This window comes from Babylonia areolata, chromosome 18 (assembly GCF_041734735.1).
Source record: "Babylonia areolata isolate BAREFJ2019XMU chromosome 18, ASM4173473v1, whole genome shotgun sequence".
Classification (NCBI taxonomy): domain Eukaryota; kingdom Metazoa; phylum Mollusca; class Gastropoda; order Neogastropoda; family Buccinidae; genus Babylonia; species Babylonia areolata.
In genome coordinates, this window is record NC_134893.1 from 48,027,826 (window position 1) to 48,045,290 (window position 17,465).

At 36.5% G+C, this 17,465-nt stretch overlaps 1 protein-coding gene across 2 annotated transcripts in view; it reads right to left on the reverse strand.

Annotated features, from left to right (window-relative positions):
• Nucleotides 1-4,878: 4,878 nt before the first annotated feature.
• The window catches only part of LOC143292858 (uncharacterized), a 31,755-nt gene continuing 19,168 nt past the window's right edge, over nt 4,879-17,465 (reverse strand). For both annotated transcript variants that reach the window (XM_076603488.1, XM_076603487.1), the window contains exon 13: nt 4,879-16,880. In XM_076603488.1, coding sequence (XP_076459603.1) covers nt 16,395-16,880 — 486 coding nt within the window. In that variant the 3' untranslated portion in view covers nt 4,879-16,394. The remainder of the gene's footprint in view (nt 16,881-17,465) is intronic.

Below are 17,465 nucleotides of genomic sequence, written 5' to 3' on the forward strand. Positions count from 1 at the left end.
TACAGCAGTACACCATGTAGTGAGTGTTTTAAATATTTTTTGGTTGTAAATGGAGAAGCCACTAAAGACTGGACATGGGGTGTGTGTGTGTGTTTTACCAACGTCACTGTATCAAATATTAGCTGACAATGTTTTCATAAAATATAGACAATTTTTGCTGATGTTGGCTGCAATTTTTTTTTTTTTTTTTTTTTTTTTTTTTTTTTTATGTTGTATGCTGTTTTCTTGTTGGTTTTCTTTTGTATATGTACATTTTGTTCTAATTGTAAAACAAAGAATAGGTATATGGAAGATTTTATAATAATTATGCATGCAGTGATTTTTCTTGCTTTGAAGGAAATAGATAAATGATAATAGTCATGATTGTGTAAATGAAATTACTTTTTCTTATGCTGCTTTTGATTTTATTATGAAGGAAATGAAGATAATGACTGTATGCAGTGTGATTTCTATATTTTTAAAACAAGTCTGAGTTCTGAAAAAAAAGAAGTTGAAAAGAAAAGACCATCTCGCAAAGAGGGAAAAAGAATATTAAAGGCTGCTCGCTCCTTAATGGTTTTTGTTTTGTTTTGTTTCATACCATACCAAGGAAATTGATCAAGGAAATTAAGAAAACAGACTTGGAAAAGAAACAATGTATTAATCAAAAACTGACATGTTATATAAAAAAAAAATAATAATTAAAAAAAGGTAAAAAAAAGTTTGGGTTTTTTTTTTTTGGCCAATGAAGAAGGCATGTGAAAGCACCAAAAAAAAAAAAAAAAAATAAAAAAAAAAAAAAAAAAGCCCAACACATAATAGTGCTCCATGTCCTGCATGCAACTGAGGCCACAAAAAAAAAAAAAAAAAAAAAAAAATCATGTACTGGCAATTTGTTCACAATATGATATTCTGAGAAAGAAATACTTATCCAAGCTTTAAAATGTCATCAGCATTGTGACAAGAGTTGTGTAGCAATGTCTTTATTATTTTTTTTTTATGCGTTAAAACAGAGAGCAGAAAGCGCTCATTTTCAGATGAAAGACATGTTTCTAAATTGCCCTTAGTGTTTTTTTTATAATTTAGTTTGGTTGTATTATCAGTTTATTCTTTCTACATTGTGTTGTTCACCCAACTCAGGGTTTGGTTTTCATATGTGTGTGTGTACAACACGTGCATCCATATGTACACAGGTTGGTGGCCTTACACTAAAACAGTTCTGAGTTCTGAAAAAAAAAAAAAAAAAAAAAGAAGAAAAAAGACCATCTTGCAAAGAGGGGAAAAGAATATTAAAGGCTGCTCCTTAGTGGGTTTTTTTTTTTTTTTTTTTTTTTTTTTTTTTTTTTGTCGTTTCATACCATACCAAGGAAATTGATCAAGGAAATTATTTCTATATTTTTAGTAAAGAATGACAATTTGTATATATATGTGCAGTTTACAACAGCCTTCCCTACAGTTATGAAAGTGAGTTTGTTTTTTGTTTTTTTTAATACAACAGAAGTGAAGTCATTCTCGATTGGGCATGTGGTGGGGTTTTCATAAAGAAAACAGAATTGGAAAAGAAACAATGTATTAATCGAAAACTGACATGTTAAAAAATAAAAAATAAAAAACCAAAAAAAACACCCCCCTCTGCCCCCCTCCCCCCCCCCCCCCCAAAAAAAAACACAAAAAAACAACCCAAAAGAAAACAAAAAAACCAGAAGGAAAAAAAAAAGTTATGTTATTAAAGAAAAAAAAGGAAAAAGTTTGTTTTTTTGGCCAAGGAAGAAGGCGTGTGAAAGCACCAAAAAAAAAAAAAAAAAGAAAAAAGCCCAACATATTCTGGTGCTCCATGACCTGCATGCAACTGAGGCCACAAAAAAAAAAAAAAAAAAAAATAGCAATGTCTTTTATTTTTTATGCCTTAAAACAGAGCAGAAAGTGCTCATTTTCAGATGAAAGACATGTTTCTAAATTACCCTTAGTGTTTTTTGTTGTTTTTTTTAAATTTTTTTTTATATTTAGTTTGGTTATGTTATCAGTTTATTCTTTCTACATTGTGTTCATCCAACTCAAGGTTTGGTTTTCATATGTGTGTGTGTACAACACATGCATCCATATGTGCACAGGTTGGTGGCCTTACATTAAAACAGTTCTGAGTTCTGAAAAAAAGAAAAAAAAAAGAATTTGAAAAGAAAAAAGACCATCTTAAAAGAGGGGAAAAGAATATTAAAGGAAGGAAGGAAATTGATCAAAATTGAATTTAATGTAACAAGTGTGATGCTGATTTTATTATTAGAAACATTTTTGCTGCTGGCAAAACTGCAGTGGCCTATCAGTAATAAACAATTGATAAGGTTTTACAGCAGTACACCATGTAGTGAGTGTTTTAAATGTTTTTTGGTTGTAAATGGAGAGGCCACTAAAGACTGGACATGGGGTGTGTGTGTGTGTTTTACCAACGTCACTGTATCAAATATTAGCTGACAATGTTTTCATAAAATATAGACAATTTTTGCTGATGTTGGCTGCAATTTTTTTTTTATTTTTTTTTTAATCTTTTTATGTTGTATGCTGTTTTCTTGTTGGTTTTCTTTTGTATATGTACATTTTGTTCTAATTGTAAAACAAAGAATAGGTATACGGAAGATTTTATAATAATTATGCATGCAGTGATTTTTCTTGCTTTGAAGGAAATAGATAAATGATAATAGTCATGATTGTGTAAATGAAATTACTTTTTCTTATGCTGCTTTTGATTTTATTATGAAGGAAATGAAGATAATGACTGTATGCAGTGTGATTTCTATATATTTAAAACAAGTCTGAGTTCTGAAAAAAAAGAAATTGAAAAGAAAAGACCATCTCGCAAAGAGGGAAAAAGAATATTAAAGGCTGCTCGCTCCTTAATGGTTTCTTTGTTTTGTTTTGTTTCATACCAAAAAAGGTAAAAAAAAGTTTGGGGTTTTTTTTTTGGCCAATGAAGAAGGCATGTGAAAGCACCAAAAAAAAAAAAAAAAAAAAAAGTAAAAAAAAAAAAAGTTAAAAAAAAGAAAGAAAAAGCCCAACACATAATAGTGCTCCATGTCCTGCATGCAACTGAGGCCACATAAAAAAAAAAAAAATCAAAAAAAATCATGTACTGGCAATTTGTTCACAATATGATATTCTGAGAAAGAAATACTTATCCAAGCTTTAAAATGTCATCAGCATTGTGACAAGAGTTGTGTAGCAGTGTCTTTATTATTTTTTTTTATGCGTTAAAACAGAGCAGAAAGCGCTCATTTTCAGATGAAAGACATGTTTCTAAATTGCCCTTAGTGTTTTTTTTATATTTAGTTTGGTTGTATTATCAGTTTATTCTTTCTACATTGTGTGTTCATCCAACTCAGGGTTTGGTTTTCATATGTGTGTGTGTACAACACGTGCATCCATATGTGCACAGGTTGGTGGCCTTACATTAAAATAGTTCTGATTTTGTTTCATACCATACCAAGGAAATGCGACAATATGTGCCGCAATTATCTCTCCACACACAGATTCAGAAAGCCTAAACTTTCCACTGAAAGGTGTTTGCCGGGAAAACTGGCATTGATTCTGAGTGTTAGCAAACATCGCTGTGAATTTTACAACCTTTAAAAGTTTCAATTCAACTGCATGTGTAACTTTAGACATTATTAAGCTTTTACAAAATATAACATTGAATAAACAAAATCATGCGCCTGTAGTGTGGAGTGGCTGACAATTTTTTTTATACTACGGAGTATTTGGGGGGTGGGGGGGGAGGGTGGAAGATGGAAGGGGGGAGGGGGGTTCATTGGGATACACGCATTAAAATGATTATCGGTTGGAACTGGAGTGTGTGTTTATTGTGAACACTGGGGAGTGTGTGTGTGTGTGTCACGGTTACGGTGTGTACGTGTGCATGTGTGCGTGTCGTGTGTGTGTGTGTGTGGTGGGGGGACTTGTGAATGTGTACGAGTGTAAAGCGTAGGACTATATGCGAGTGCAGCTTGCACACCCTCCGTTTATATGTATATATACATAATATTTTTCAAATCCAGTCTTAAGACCCACATTTTCGCCTCCTGATTAATTCTCAACAGCTCATCCCTTTCCAGTATGAACTGAAATGTGTGTCTGCGTGCACATTTGCTTGTGTGTATTGTGGGTGTGTGTGTAGAGGGAGGAGGGGGGGGGGTCAGGAGTACGTGGGCGAAGGTATCTTGTGTTAATTTTTTTCCTTTTTGATATTTACACGTGTTCTGTTTGTAAACGCCTACAGGGCTTATTTTCAAGATTCGGCGTAAATTTCCATAATAATAATAATAATGATATGTATTACATGTGAGCACATGTGCACAAAGCTCCTTTTTTTTTTCTTTTGCGGGCATCCGTTGCTGAGTTGATCCAACATTTTGTGTGTGTGTGTGTGTGCATGCTTGCATGTCTTTTTCTATGAAAATTGTTGTTGTTTGCTTTTTGGAGGGGTGGGGTGTGGGGTGGGGGTGCATGCTTGCATGTCTTTTCCAATGCACACTGTTTTGAGCAGAAAATCATTTTCGCTCCATAAAAACTTTTGCAATTTCACAGGCAATGCCCATGCCTGACAACCATGTACACATGTATGCACAAACTGCTGCCACTCATATCCCAACACACACCTCTCAGTCTCCAGTGAGTCCAGGTGCCATTGACAGCCATTGAGCAGTTTCATTTGAGGCAAGAGAACAAGCTGCATCAAGTTCTGAGTCTACGAGTCTTTTGTTAAAGAAGTAAAAATCATGAAGAACCAATAGATTACAACTTCACACACACACACACACACACAAGGAAAGAAGAGAGAAAAAAAGGCTTGAATTTTTTTTTTCTTTAAATTCAAAAACAAAAGAAAAATAAATCAAACCAAGACTCACATGGAATTTGTCTTTTAATTTCAGTAGGCGTAACAGAAGTGGTATCACCTTTTTATGTGTGCATATTAGAACTGATGAAAAAAGCAACCAACCACAAAACTCCAGCGCCAAAACACAAATCAATCTGAACTGACACATGCACACACTGCAGGCAGTCACAGGGAATGCCACAGGCAAACCAAAGCAATCAGTTTAGCTTTTGTCAAAATATGCAAATAAAAAACGTAAGAGAGAAAAATTGAAGTTGGGACAAAGTGTGTAATCAGATACAGGTTACAGAAGATTACCAGAAAGGAAAAGATCTTGAAAGTTTAAAGTTTTAAAAGAATGATGAAATCTTCCCACACCGAGACTGTCTGATACTGATCATCGGACAATGCGTACAACATGCATCACACATACTGGTCATAAAAACAATATACTTTTCTCATTTTTGTGTGTGATGAATATATCAATGTTTGAACAATTCATCATTTTTTGTTATCATTGACACACTCACGATTTAGTTGTTTTTAATGTTTCTGACTTACACACTTGTTTGTGATTGTAATATGTTACATATCATATTCTTATAAAATTACTCGTATACAAAATTTACACTTCGTGTAATGCATATACATCAAAGATTAGTTTTTATGATGTAACTTTCATTTTATAGAGTTGCAATGCAATGTTTATTATTACAATAAATGATTTATTATATCATTCAGTGAGTATTTTGCTGGCGATACACTATAAACTTATGAATACATTTTTGCTATAATATCTGTAAATAACAATATAGGTGTGATAATTGTGCTCTAAAAATACTAAGCCAGTAAAAACACTAAAACGAAATGAACAAAACAACCACACATGTTCAGTTATGTTGCCTTCCAAGGTTCCTGCTGATCCATGTACATAATATACAGAAGCATAAGAAAACAACTAGAAATCCATAAAGAGCAACCTGCAACACTTTTTGGGAGCGGGGAGGAGGGGGGGGGTATGTATCCCATCTGACATGCTTTTAGATTTTGATTATCTGTTTGGGCATGTTATCAAATGAACAATGTTGGGGCAGTTTTGTTTGCGGCTGTCTTTTTTGTTCAGTGATTGTCATCACATGGCCATCTGCTCTTGATGCAATAACGTTTACAGATGTTGCCATATGGTCATGTTAAAGGGGTGACCCTATATCCTATGAATATTACTGAGATGCTTGACTCTCTAAATTGTATGTGGGACTCCTGTGACTTATTTGGAGAAAGGTATTTGGGAATATATGAGTACAAATAGAGATTACAATCAAAACAATTCTACAGTCATTACAAATAATACATTTATCAAACCAACCAAACACCTATATCTTTTTTGAACAAAATGAAAAGATGACTTGTACTTTGCTGTATCGAGGAAGACTGAAGCATTATTCTAATTTTCAATTAATTTACTACTTAGGAATGCATACAATGCTCACATTTGATTCCACTTGTTAGTTCTTTTTTGGCGTGTGCATGGATTCTAGTTAAAACAACTGTCAGGATAAAATCCACCCCCACCCCACAGTCATTTTTACTGTGACCTTATCCTGACCATGCTGCATTTGCTATTTGTCAAATCTGCCACTATGGATTTGTTGGGATTGTTTTGCTTCGTTTTGTTTTTGTGTGTTTTTTGTGCAAAAACAACAACAAAACCCTTGCAAAATGCCTAAATACAAACAGCCAAGATCTTAAATCAGTAAAAGACCCATCGCATTATAACCCTTGCAAAATGCCTAAATACAAACAGCCAAGATCTTAAATCAATAAAAGACCCATCACATTATGTTATACTTAAAAGACAGAATGACTTTTGACTCAATTTCCAGCACTTGTTTACACCATAAATATGATGACATAATGTCATAGAAACATCGAAGTGACTTATCATTCACCCACCTTTCATGCCATAAGGTGGCAGAATGCTCAAGACACTTATCTGCCAATACAGTGTCCGTGAGGGTCTGGGTTTGAATCCTGATCTTGTCTTTTCTCTTATGTTTGACTGGAAAATCAAACTGAGCATCTATCATAATCATATCTGAGGTCCAGTATGCAGCACACACTTGACACACTGAAAAACTCAACATAAGAGAGTCCTCTGGCAAAATTATGTACCGGTAGACGAAATCCACTCTGATAGGTGTATGAACACATGTGCATGCACTTGAGAGCTGACTTAGCATGCTGGGTTATGGTACTGGCCAGGCATCTGTCTAGCAGATGTGGTGTAGCATATATAGATTTGTCCTGATGCAGTGCCTCCTAGAGAAACTGAAACTGTCAACAACAACAAAATTAAAAGTACTGACATTTGGTGTAAAGCAACACAAAAAACAGTGACACTTACATTAATGTCATCCAACTTTCGCATCAGTGAAGATCCTCATCACACACACACACACACAATGACACAAGCCATCAAAGTGAAAGTCAGTGATAGAGAAGTTGCTCTACTTACATTATCAATAAGCAAATCTCTCCACTCCTGCTGATGAAAATTTACCACTGTTACAATGACTTTTGACAATACACAAGAATATTGTCAATTCATATGTCAGTTTTTTTTCTTTTCCAAGGCTCTGGTCATGATGACCATATGACTCACAGAACACACACACAGGATTAACGATGATGAATCACATAACAGCTTGGTATATAAACAACCAGATTACACTGTATGTTATGTTACAAGCAACAGCATTAACACTTTATACATTTTTGGGGCATGAATGTTCTTTCACTGATTTCAGATTGATAATTTGTTCAGTTGAAACTATGACCTTTTGCTAATTCTTATTATCCTCCACAACACAAAATCGCACGAAAGTAAATAAGACATTGTTCTTTGTCCAAAGCACAATCATGCCCGTTTTCCATCACTTGAATATCCATCAATGACTTGATCACCTGATCAATATTCTGACACTGTAGCTTACTGTTGCTCTGACATTTGATAATTGACACTGTTGCTTACTGTTGCTTTGGCTTTTGACAATTGACTTGTGCTCTGGGTCATATCAGGACTGCCCAACTAAAGAAAAAAAAATCAGCTGTGTTAAACACAAACCCTGTCACATCTGGAAAAAAAATCAAACTGCTAAAAACATGACAGTTTATGAGGGCTGATATTCCACATCCTTAATAATAAAAGCACACTCTTACTTGAATTTTACACTCATTTAAAAATAATACTGACATAAGCTAGCCCAGCCACACATCAAAACTGATGTCAGTTACTGACACATACGCTACACAACGGCATGGATAAGACACCTGCTCCTCCTTCCCCCACACCCATCCCTACAAAATATATAAATGGACAATGAGGCTTTAGGTAAGGGGGGTAGTAGGTGGCGAAATAGGGGTGATTCAACTTGTGAAGCCAGTTTAACATCCACCAAAAGACAGAGTGAAACAGGTTCAGTTAAACCTTGTATTAAACCTTCTGTACCTGAACCTGAAAAATGTTTTGCAAGTGCTTATGCAAAAAAAGTGTGCATTGGTGTGCACCAGCAGGTGTGTGTTTGTGTGTGTATGTGAGTGTAGGGGAGTGGGGGGTTGTGGGGGGGAGGGGGTATAAAATAGTGGATATGTGATATTTTTTATCAGGCTTGCTTTGCTATGACTCTGTTGTGTATGATTTTTTTTATGTATGTTTGATGCCAAATTTTAGTGTTCTGCTTGTAATCAAGCTGCATTACAGACTTCTCCATACTTAATTCTTCTTACTGACATGACAAAGTTACTCTGATTCTGGGCAAGAAAACATACTTCACTTGTTACTCAGACAAAGGACAATCCTGGGGCTCAAAGAAAAGAACTTAAACACATATTTCGAAGTTAAGGCCAAACCAAAGACTGAATGAGAATTGCAGGGAAAACACTTTCCTAAGAAAGCTAAGGACACCATAAAATTGAGTAAAAATGACATAAAATGAGACATAACAGCTTAAAAACTGAGTAAAAAATATTTCCTGAAGTTAAGGAAAATCCAGACTCAATCAGTAAATCAGAAAGACAAAAAAAACATGGAAAAAACATGCGCTGAATTGATAGAACATAAAAGGGAAAAAAACAACAACTTTCCATTGAACAACAAACAAGTACAATAACTATTGCTCTCAACAAGTTAAAGGCACACAACTTGAAGCCATTCTTGCTTTGCGCATCTGAATAGCTTGCATGGACACAGGTGAACACTAAGTACAGAGAAACACACCCAGACACTTCCTTTCCATGTCGTCCTCATCAAGGGTGATCCAATGACTGTGAAAGATAATTTTTTTTTTTTTTTAAACAACTGGGGGAGATATTTCACTGGTCAAGGATTCACTGAAACATGGAAAAAATGGGTGAGGAAAGCCATGGACGAGTCTCAGATGACATGGATTACTACACTGAACTCTCCATGAAATACTGACAAGTCAAAGACTATAGCTTTCTGACTTCAGCCCTTCTCACTACCTGCTCAGTTCTGAGCCCAAAGGGGGGAAAATGAGGCAAAGTGTTCAAAGCTCACTTATGATTCCTGCTGAATAATAACAAAACTGAAAATGCCAAGGGTGTGGGGGTGGGACAGCTTATGTTAGCTTCTTGAGCCAAAGGGTTTGGGGGCTCACACAACTTAAGCCAATGCAAGTACTCTGTGTTTCAAATGTCTGGGTGTATGTATGACTACAACTGCAGACCAATTCTAACAGCTAGACCTATACATATATATGTGTATCCGTTGTACATTTCTTCCAAAATACTGCTAAAAATAAATGTGGCCTTTAAACCAATCACGGTTTTCCACACGTGTTGCCACAATGATGCCTTCTTTTGAGGATGTTACACAAATCAGTCTGATCTTATTCCAATGAAATACATGATTTGAATAAGACAACTTCCTTCCATGCATCTATCCATCCTTCAGTATCTAGCTCTTTGATTATGGAATGGGCCATTGATGATGAAGATATCACCATTCCATGAAATTCCCTTGTGGGATGTATATAGTATCTCCACCTCAAAATGCTGTGCTGTCAATGTCCTGTTTCTGGCCTTTTCCTTCTTCCGGTCACCTCTTGCAATTTTCTAACTTGCTGGTCCATTTATCTAATTTTCTAGAAAGCCCTGTATATTTTTTTGGACTTGATAAGTTAAGTGGACATTCTGATTATGTTGTATACTTTCTTGGGCCAAAGATATGTGTGTTGCTTGTAGACAATTTTTTTTTATCATACATGTAACATAATTTTACATCTAAGTTCAAGTTATATATATGTATATATATTTTTTTAATCCTCTCATGAACAATTAATGGAATGGATGTCAGAAGCATGTCTTTGGTATGTATGCATGGATACGACTGTAATTGTACATTATTTACTTGGTGTTTTGTTTTTTCAGGTTATATGAGATCAATACTGACGATGTTATTAACCCCCAAAATAGTGATATGACCCTGTGTGACTGGATGGGTTATGAACAAAAATGATAATAATAATGATCTGAGGGCATTTCTAACAGAAATGTGCTCACCACAGTGAAACAGCTGATGACAGCCAACGGATACACAGTTTAAACAATCATTACTTATTGTGAAGAGACAAAGAAAAAAATGACTCGAGAAGGAACAGATTAACAGTGATCTGCCAAACTGAATTTTTGGAGCATACGTTGCATTATAGTTTATAAGATTACATCTAAAGACCTGCTCTGATATCTTAAGACCTGGCCAAGTGAAAAGTGTTGTCAAGACAGGCACCCAGTGTTGGTTGACAGATTTATGACAGGAAAACTATTCTTTTCAACATCATAGAGTTTCATGTTTATGTTAGAAGCCTGCATGCTGATGTATATGACAACAACATTACATTTGATGTACATCTGTTAATCAATGAGTATTTCAGGCAGAAAGTTTTTTTTTCTATGTATATATATATTATTATTATTATTATTTGTTGTTGTTGCTTCCCCATCATCTACACCATCTCAGTGGCATTACTTCCAAGCTGCTTATCCCCAGTTCATCATACACAACACTGCTCAGGTTCATTCATCGCAGTCCCAGTGTCAGCAGTCCACAATCAATGTTAGGCCACTAGAAGACCACACATCAGAGGGGACCCTGCAGTGTTGCCGAGTCACTTTGGTGGTGTTCGGTATTGCCTTTTTCTATTCAACATGCACAGGACACAACATACTAAGCCCCAAAATGATGACAATAATCGTTTTGTTGCACAGCCTGGGTGAGTGTGTGTCCCCTTCAGAATGGAGACACCACTATGTCCCTCTAATGATAGTCCCCCATGAATTTGCCAATACTGAAGACTGATGACTCACCCCAAGCATGGATGTTCAAGGGTATTGAAACTGAGGTTACCATGAGATGAGAGCAGGGCATGGAAGATCACAGAATCTGGGACATTTTTTTTTTGCTTTTTTTAAAATTTTTATTCATGACAAATGAGAATGGCAACAATGACAATGCTGCTATGGAGGTCCATTTAAAGTCTGGGACCATGTGACAAGGCTGTACTCTTCACTTCCTTTCAAAATATCCTGGTGTCAACCAGTCCTGAAGGATACAAACACTGCAGAGTTGGTCAGGAAATTTAAACAACAACCCCTAAGACACATCCGTGAAGTAGATGATTCTCAACAGCAATGCAGTCCTGGTCTTCCCATTTAAGCTCATAGCACACTCAACTCTGGATAGTAGCTGGCTGCAGGCCCCCCCAAAACACAAAAAAACACCTTTGCTGGGAATCCATCTTGTGTCTTCCCAGCCATCAGTCTGCAACGCTGAAGACTTAGCCATGGTAGCTGGCAAAACTGTACAGTTTGTGTGCAGAACTGACACCTACTTGGGTTCCCTGCATGACCTGAGTACCAGCCTGAATGGGCCAGCAGCAAGATGCATTTCCACAGATAACCACAAATACACCCAATTCTAATCTACTAACTTTCCAAACCTTTCAGTATTACCTGTCTTGCTCAGTTCAAAGGATCAAGACACACAATCAAAGGTCTGTAATTACTTTGCCACACCTGTCTGTTGCTATTAAGGAAGAATATATGATTCCCTTCTCTCAGGAGTTGAAAGACAGGAAAAGGACGACAGGATGTGAGGTTTATATGAAATATGATAATCAAAACGCAAATATAAACTTAGCAATTCATCGTAAATTATCATCTCTTCAAAAATCTTGAATACTTTTGGTTTATACAATGCTTGCAACTTCTGTCAAAAATGAAACTCACTTTTACAACTTCCCCTCTTTTTTTTTCTTTCAGATGTTCTTATGATAAAAAAAACAAATCATTAGAAAACAGTAATATTTTGAGACTAAGTTTGAAGCCTCTTTCATTCATTTAGATAGCTTTGAAAATAACTTGATACAGAATAATTCAGCACCATATCTGCATGAACATATAAGAATTAAGTCCCATTTTGCTGCTCCTCTATCCCTTAATTCCCACCTTTCAGACCTTTCCTAACCATGCTTTCAACCTTTTAAAATGACTAATTCCAGAGACTTTAAAACTGTGACAAAGGGCAACACATATCAACAGTCATGTATGCCGAGAAGAGTAAAGTCATGTCATTTCAGAATAGAGTTTGTGGTTCAACAAGTAACTAAGAAATTATCTATTACACCCAAAGCCAACCTCTGCACACCCCTCTGATCAACTGCTGGTGAATTTGCCAACATTATGGGTTTATTTGAGAATTCACCACTTCAACTATGGAACCAACAAGAAGATATTGAAAAAAAAAGTCTGCTCACTGACTGAATTTGAGACACATTTTGTATAAATTACAGACCAAAGTGTATAAAATGTGCACATATATCATAGTTGCATTAGTTCCTGTGCCCAAGTGTAACAGCTGTGAAAAAGCAATCAGTAGTGCATTCACACATAGAATATAATTTTTAGCCTTCCAGCAACGTGTGAAACCTGTTGTACCTGCTATGTGTTTGAAAAGGTTTTACAGTACTGTTAAAAATATCTACATGAATTTTTTTTGTTTTTTTTGCTGGCACAAGATATTGACAAGGAAGACTATTAGCAAGGTGACAGCAAGCCATGTACCTGCTATTGATTTGGCATGACCCAGATACAAAAGAGGGCAGGACAGCTGAAAAATCATTATTTGGAGTGAAAATGAAAGAGCAACCTGGAAAACGACTCCATCATAGTAAACACTAAGTAGTCATGTACATATTGCTGAGGATGTAGTTACTGCTTCCTGAAGGTTTCAATTTTCTGAACTGAGCCCTGTCTAACAGACCTCTGACAAACACCACATCAACAACAAACTGTTTCGAATCCATCCAGACCTCAAGGATTTTTTCCTTTTTTTTCCCCAAACAGATAATGGAGACTGTGCTTAAACAGGCTGGATACAGATTACTCCTTTTCCAGTCATAACACTGGTTATGTTCAGACTTAATGACAAAAAAGTTGTAGTAAATGTGACAATCCCCTGTGTATTAACATCATCATGTTCAATTCATGGTCAGACACAAGCATCTTTCTGCCGAGTCAATGATAGATTCTTTTCTGTGATATCCCCTTTGAGGCAGTTGTGGGAGTTTTGAAGGAAGCAATTATTTTACATTTCATTTGATCATCATTTTGAATTGTCTAAGAAAAATCTAATTATGTTAAGCTCTTCAGTACCTGTAATATGTCAGATGACATCCTGCTCAAAGTGTTGCATAGAGCCCGTAACTAGTTAAGACGTCCATCAATGTTCTGCATCTATTTCGATTTTTCCTTCATCTGGGCTAAGTACAATGAACATAAATAGACTGCGAATGGTTTAGTGAATGGTTCCTTCAATGTGTCTGGATTATAAACATGCTACTTAAATGAGCATAACTCAGGTGGAAGACCCATTTCTTCTCGATAGTGATTTGCTAACTGGACCACCTGGAGTGCGCATGGAAAAAGGGTTTGTCTCACACGCAAAAAACACTTTATCAAGTGAAAACAGTGGTCCCAGTCAGTGGATTTATACAACTTTACAAGCTGTTCCGATCTTTTCTTTTCTTATGTTTCATTTGAACTTGAATGCGATAACAATGACAGTTATGAAGCTGACAGCAACATTTGTCACTTTCTTCAGTCCATCTATCCAATCAGACATCATTTTTGAGTGGTGACCATGTCTGACAGTGAAGACGCAGTACTTTTTTTATGCAATTTGAGAAGACGGGGAGAAGACAGAGATGTGTGATGTAAGACGACAGGCATAGAAGGCCAGACATAAGGTGTGAAAGGGGCAATGGCCGTGAACATCAGTGGACTGTCTTTTCAGTGTTCAACTTCAGGAATGACAAAAGCCAATAATCTAGTTTTCTCCGCGTAGGCAGATAGTAGTTTGCACAGGACAGGAATGTCAGACCGCTGCCGGAGTCTGCACTAGTGGGTCACTGTTAAGTATGTGTAATTAAACTATGTTTTTCATGAAACCAAGGGCTGACAGATGAAAGACGGGAATCAGATATTTCTGGGTTTTTGGTGTTTTTTTGTTTTTTGTAGAGGGGGCAAACTGGATGCACAACACTTGACCAGCTCAATTACAATCAAGAGGAAGAGATATCATCAAATCGCTTTCCCCTCTCGAGGGGGATGCTCTTAGGTGTAAGAAAAGTTTGATAGCTCACTAACATGACTGACTTTTCATCTTGACCAAACACACACCTGCGCTGCTGGGTCAGTTATTCACTTACATGACTACAAGAGTAGTGATTGTTATTATGAATTATAACTTTTAAGCTGTTTTATTTTCTTCTACAGGTATAATCACTAAATCAGACAATAAGCATGCAATTTCGGGCAGTATTTTGTTTTTCTTTTTCGGTGTCATTCTGTGGAGGTAGAAACAGACATTTTAATGCAAGGAAATTATTATCTTAACTCTGAAATGTCTGATTTTCTTTTCTTTTTTAAATGCCCAGATATGTCTACATTCAAAATAATCGGGGGGGAGGGAGCCCAGACTTAGAATCCACAATCAGCTTAGAATCCACAATCATTTTCTGTCACAAAAAACTTTTACTTTCATTCTCTGTCATGTACAGTTTTTGTGCTAAACTTTTTTTTTCAATTATGAAATTTATTACCCCTGAATTCTACAAAATACCATAATAAGGGGAAAGCACTTTTTCACAAAATTCTCCGGCACTGAATGGGTTAATGATTTAAACCTGAAAATTACAAATGTAGTTTACTTTTAACATTGTTCTGAAATACCTTTCTTGTCAACATTGCCAAATCATATCTTCTCCTAAGTGTTTGTTTTTTCTTTCAAGGAGACAAACAAAAAAGCAAGGTAGAAACAGAGAACGGCAGAGACAGAGACAGAGGCAGTGGATGTAAAAGAAAGAGAGGGGAGCAGGACAGATACAAATAAAAACATTTTTCATAATCCCATGCAAAACTGTGAGTTATGATTTCATTCCTGCAGTTTCAATTGCTTTGATGCACACATAATTCCTTGAAAACCATAACACAAATACAACGGAAAATGATGGCATTTATTCAAAGAATTCCTTTGCTTGACACTACTTGTGCATGACAATCATGTGCCCACTGAAGTAATTTGTGGGAAGATGTGTCATGCCCTTGGAAAGAATAACAATACATGTAACACTTTCTTCCCTACAGGATGAGGTGTTACACTGTCACTCTGATGCTGTAAACAAGTTGGAATTATGGAACTAAATCTTTTTTTGTCTGGTTGGTTGGTTGGTTTTTGTTTTGTTTTTTGGTTTTTTTGTGGGGTTTTTTTTTGTTACATTATGAAAGGGTTCAACAAATAATCTTAAAAACAAAATTTAAGAGAAAATGCAAACACAATGCTTGAGTGAGAAAGAAAACAGCAAAAACACAACACTTTGTATCATTCACCTGGCGAATGTTTTGTTTCTGTTGGTAGTTCAACTGGCTTTGAAGGTTGCTATTCCCATGAACAATCATGGGTATGAGTAGGTTTTTATCTCCACGCCATGTTTATTCTTATGTTCAGGAATCCACACCCATTGAAGAATGCATGCTGGGTGTTTTCATATTTCCTACTTTGAAGGCCTGTGAACAAGGACAACAAAATCCTCCCTTTTGATCTGCGTATCTCTACAGAAGGGTGTGGCCAATCAAAGGTGTTCACAAACAATGACCAGACAGTTGGTACATATCTCCCCCCAGGCACTGACAGGATTCAGGTCCCACAGCTTGCAGACAAGTTTTAAAGGCTTCATCATCACAACAGTTATCTCAACCAAGAATAAGGACATCATACTGGTGTGCAGTGAAAAACATGGAAAACTACAAAAATACAAAATACAAAGAGCCTGCCCTGTACTCTGATCACAAGCCAGTGTAAAGCAACACCCATTTAAATACGTTAATGAAAATTACAGCCACATCACTAAGTAGTTTTACCAAACATCACACAGTTGTAACAGGAAAAAACAAGAAAAACCCACACAAAATGTTAAGAATTTGTCACTGTCTCAGATATAGGAACACTATTCTGGTCAGCATGCGACGAGCTGGGCGGTGATTCTGCAGCCTCAGACTCTGATGCCAACCTGTCGGCAACCTGTGCTATATTAGACTTTACTGCAGAGGATGTGGGTTCCCTGGTATCACTGGTGCTTGGCTGCAGGGACGCCCCTCCAGTTGTGGGGGTCACCTCCACAGGTATAACATTGGGAACATCTATCACTTTGAAAGAGGAGTCATCTGGAACTCTGGTATTTTTTTTACCGTCTTCTGGTTTAGGCACTACAGGACTAGTGGTGGTGGTGTCTGCATTCAAAGGTTTCCTGGGGTCAATGGCAGCAGGCTCCGGCTTAGTTTCAGGTTTAATAGACACTGCCGCCTTCTCTCTGCCTTCAAGGCCTTTTTCACTGCTGTCCTGAACCAGCCCCTCCGGAGTTGGGGTTGCAGACCCTACTGCAGACTTCTTCTTCAGTTCCTGCACAGGCCACACACCACAACCAACTTAACATAAAACAGGCGGATCACACACACACAATTTGGTCAAAAAACAGATTTGCTAAAAACCCCTGATAAACGCTCAGCCTCTGATCAATACAAATCTTTCAGTATATGCAACTGTGCAGTCATCAAGGAAGAGTATGTCATTTGATGGTGCTGACTATAAAAACATGACTGAAATAAAAGCAATAATCTATCCACTTCTCTTTCCTCCCGCCCAACCACATGCCCTCACAATTTTTAGCGAACCTGTGGCAAACTTTATAAACCTAATCAACATTTGTAAGCAGGGATGAAAACATGATTTAAGAGGCAGGCTATGAGGTGTACCCTAACATTCTTCCTCAGAGTCTTGCTATTATTACCAGTTATCCAAGCAAATCCAGGATGCAGCAAGGCTTGTACTTTTTCATGATAAAAAAAGGGTGTTCTTCTTTTACAAGACTATTTTTCTTTTGTTTTCTTTTTAAATAGATAATCTGAATCAAAGAGGAACACACACATTATTTTTTTTTTTTCTTTCTTTGTCTTTCTTTCTTTCAGATGACTTGATGAAAAAAAA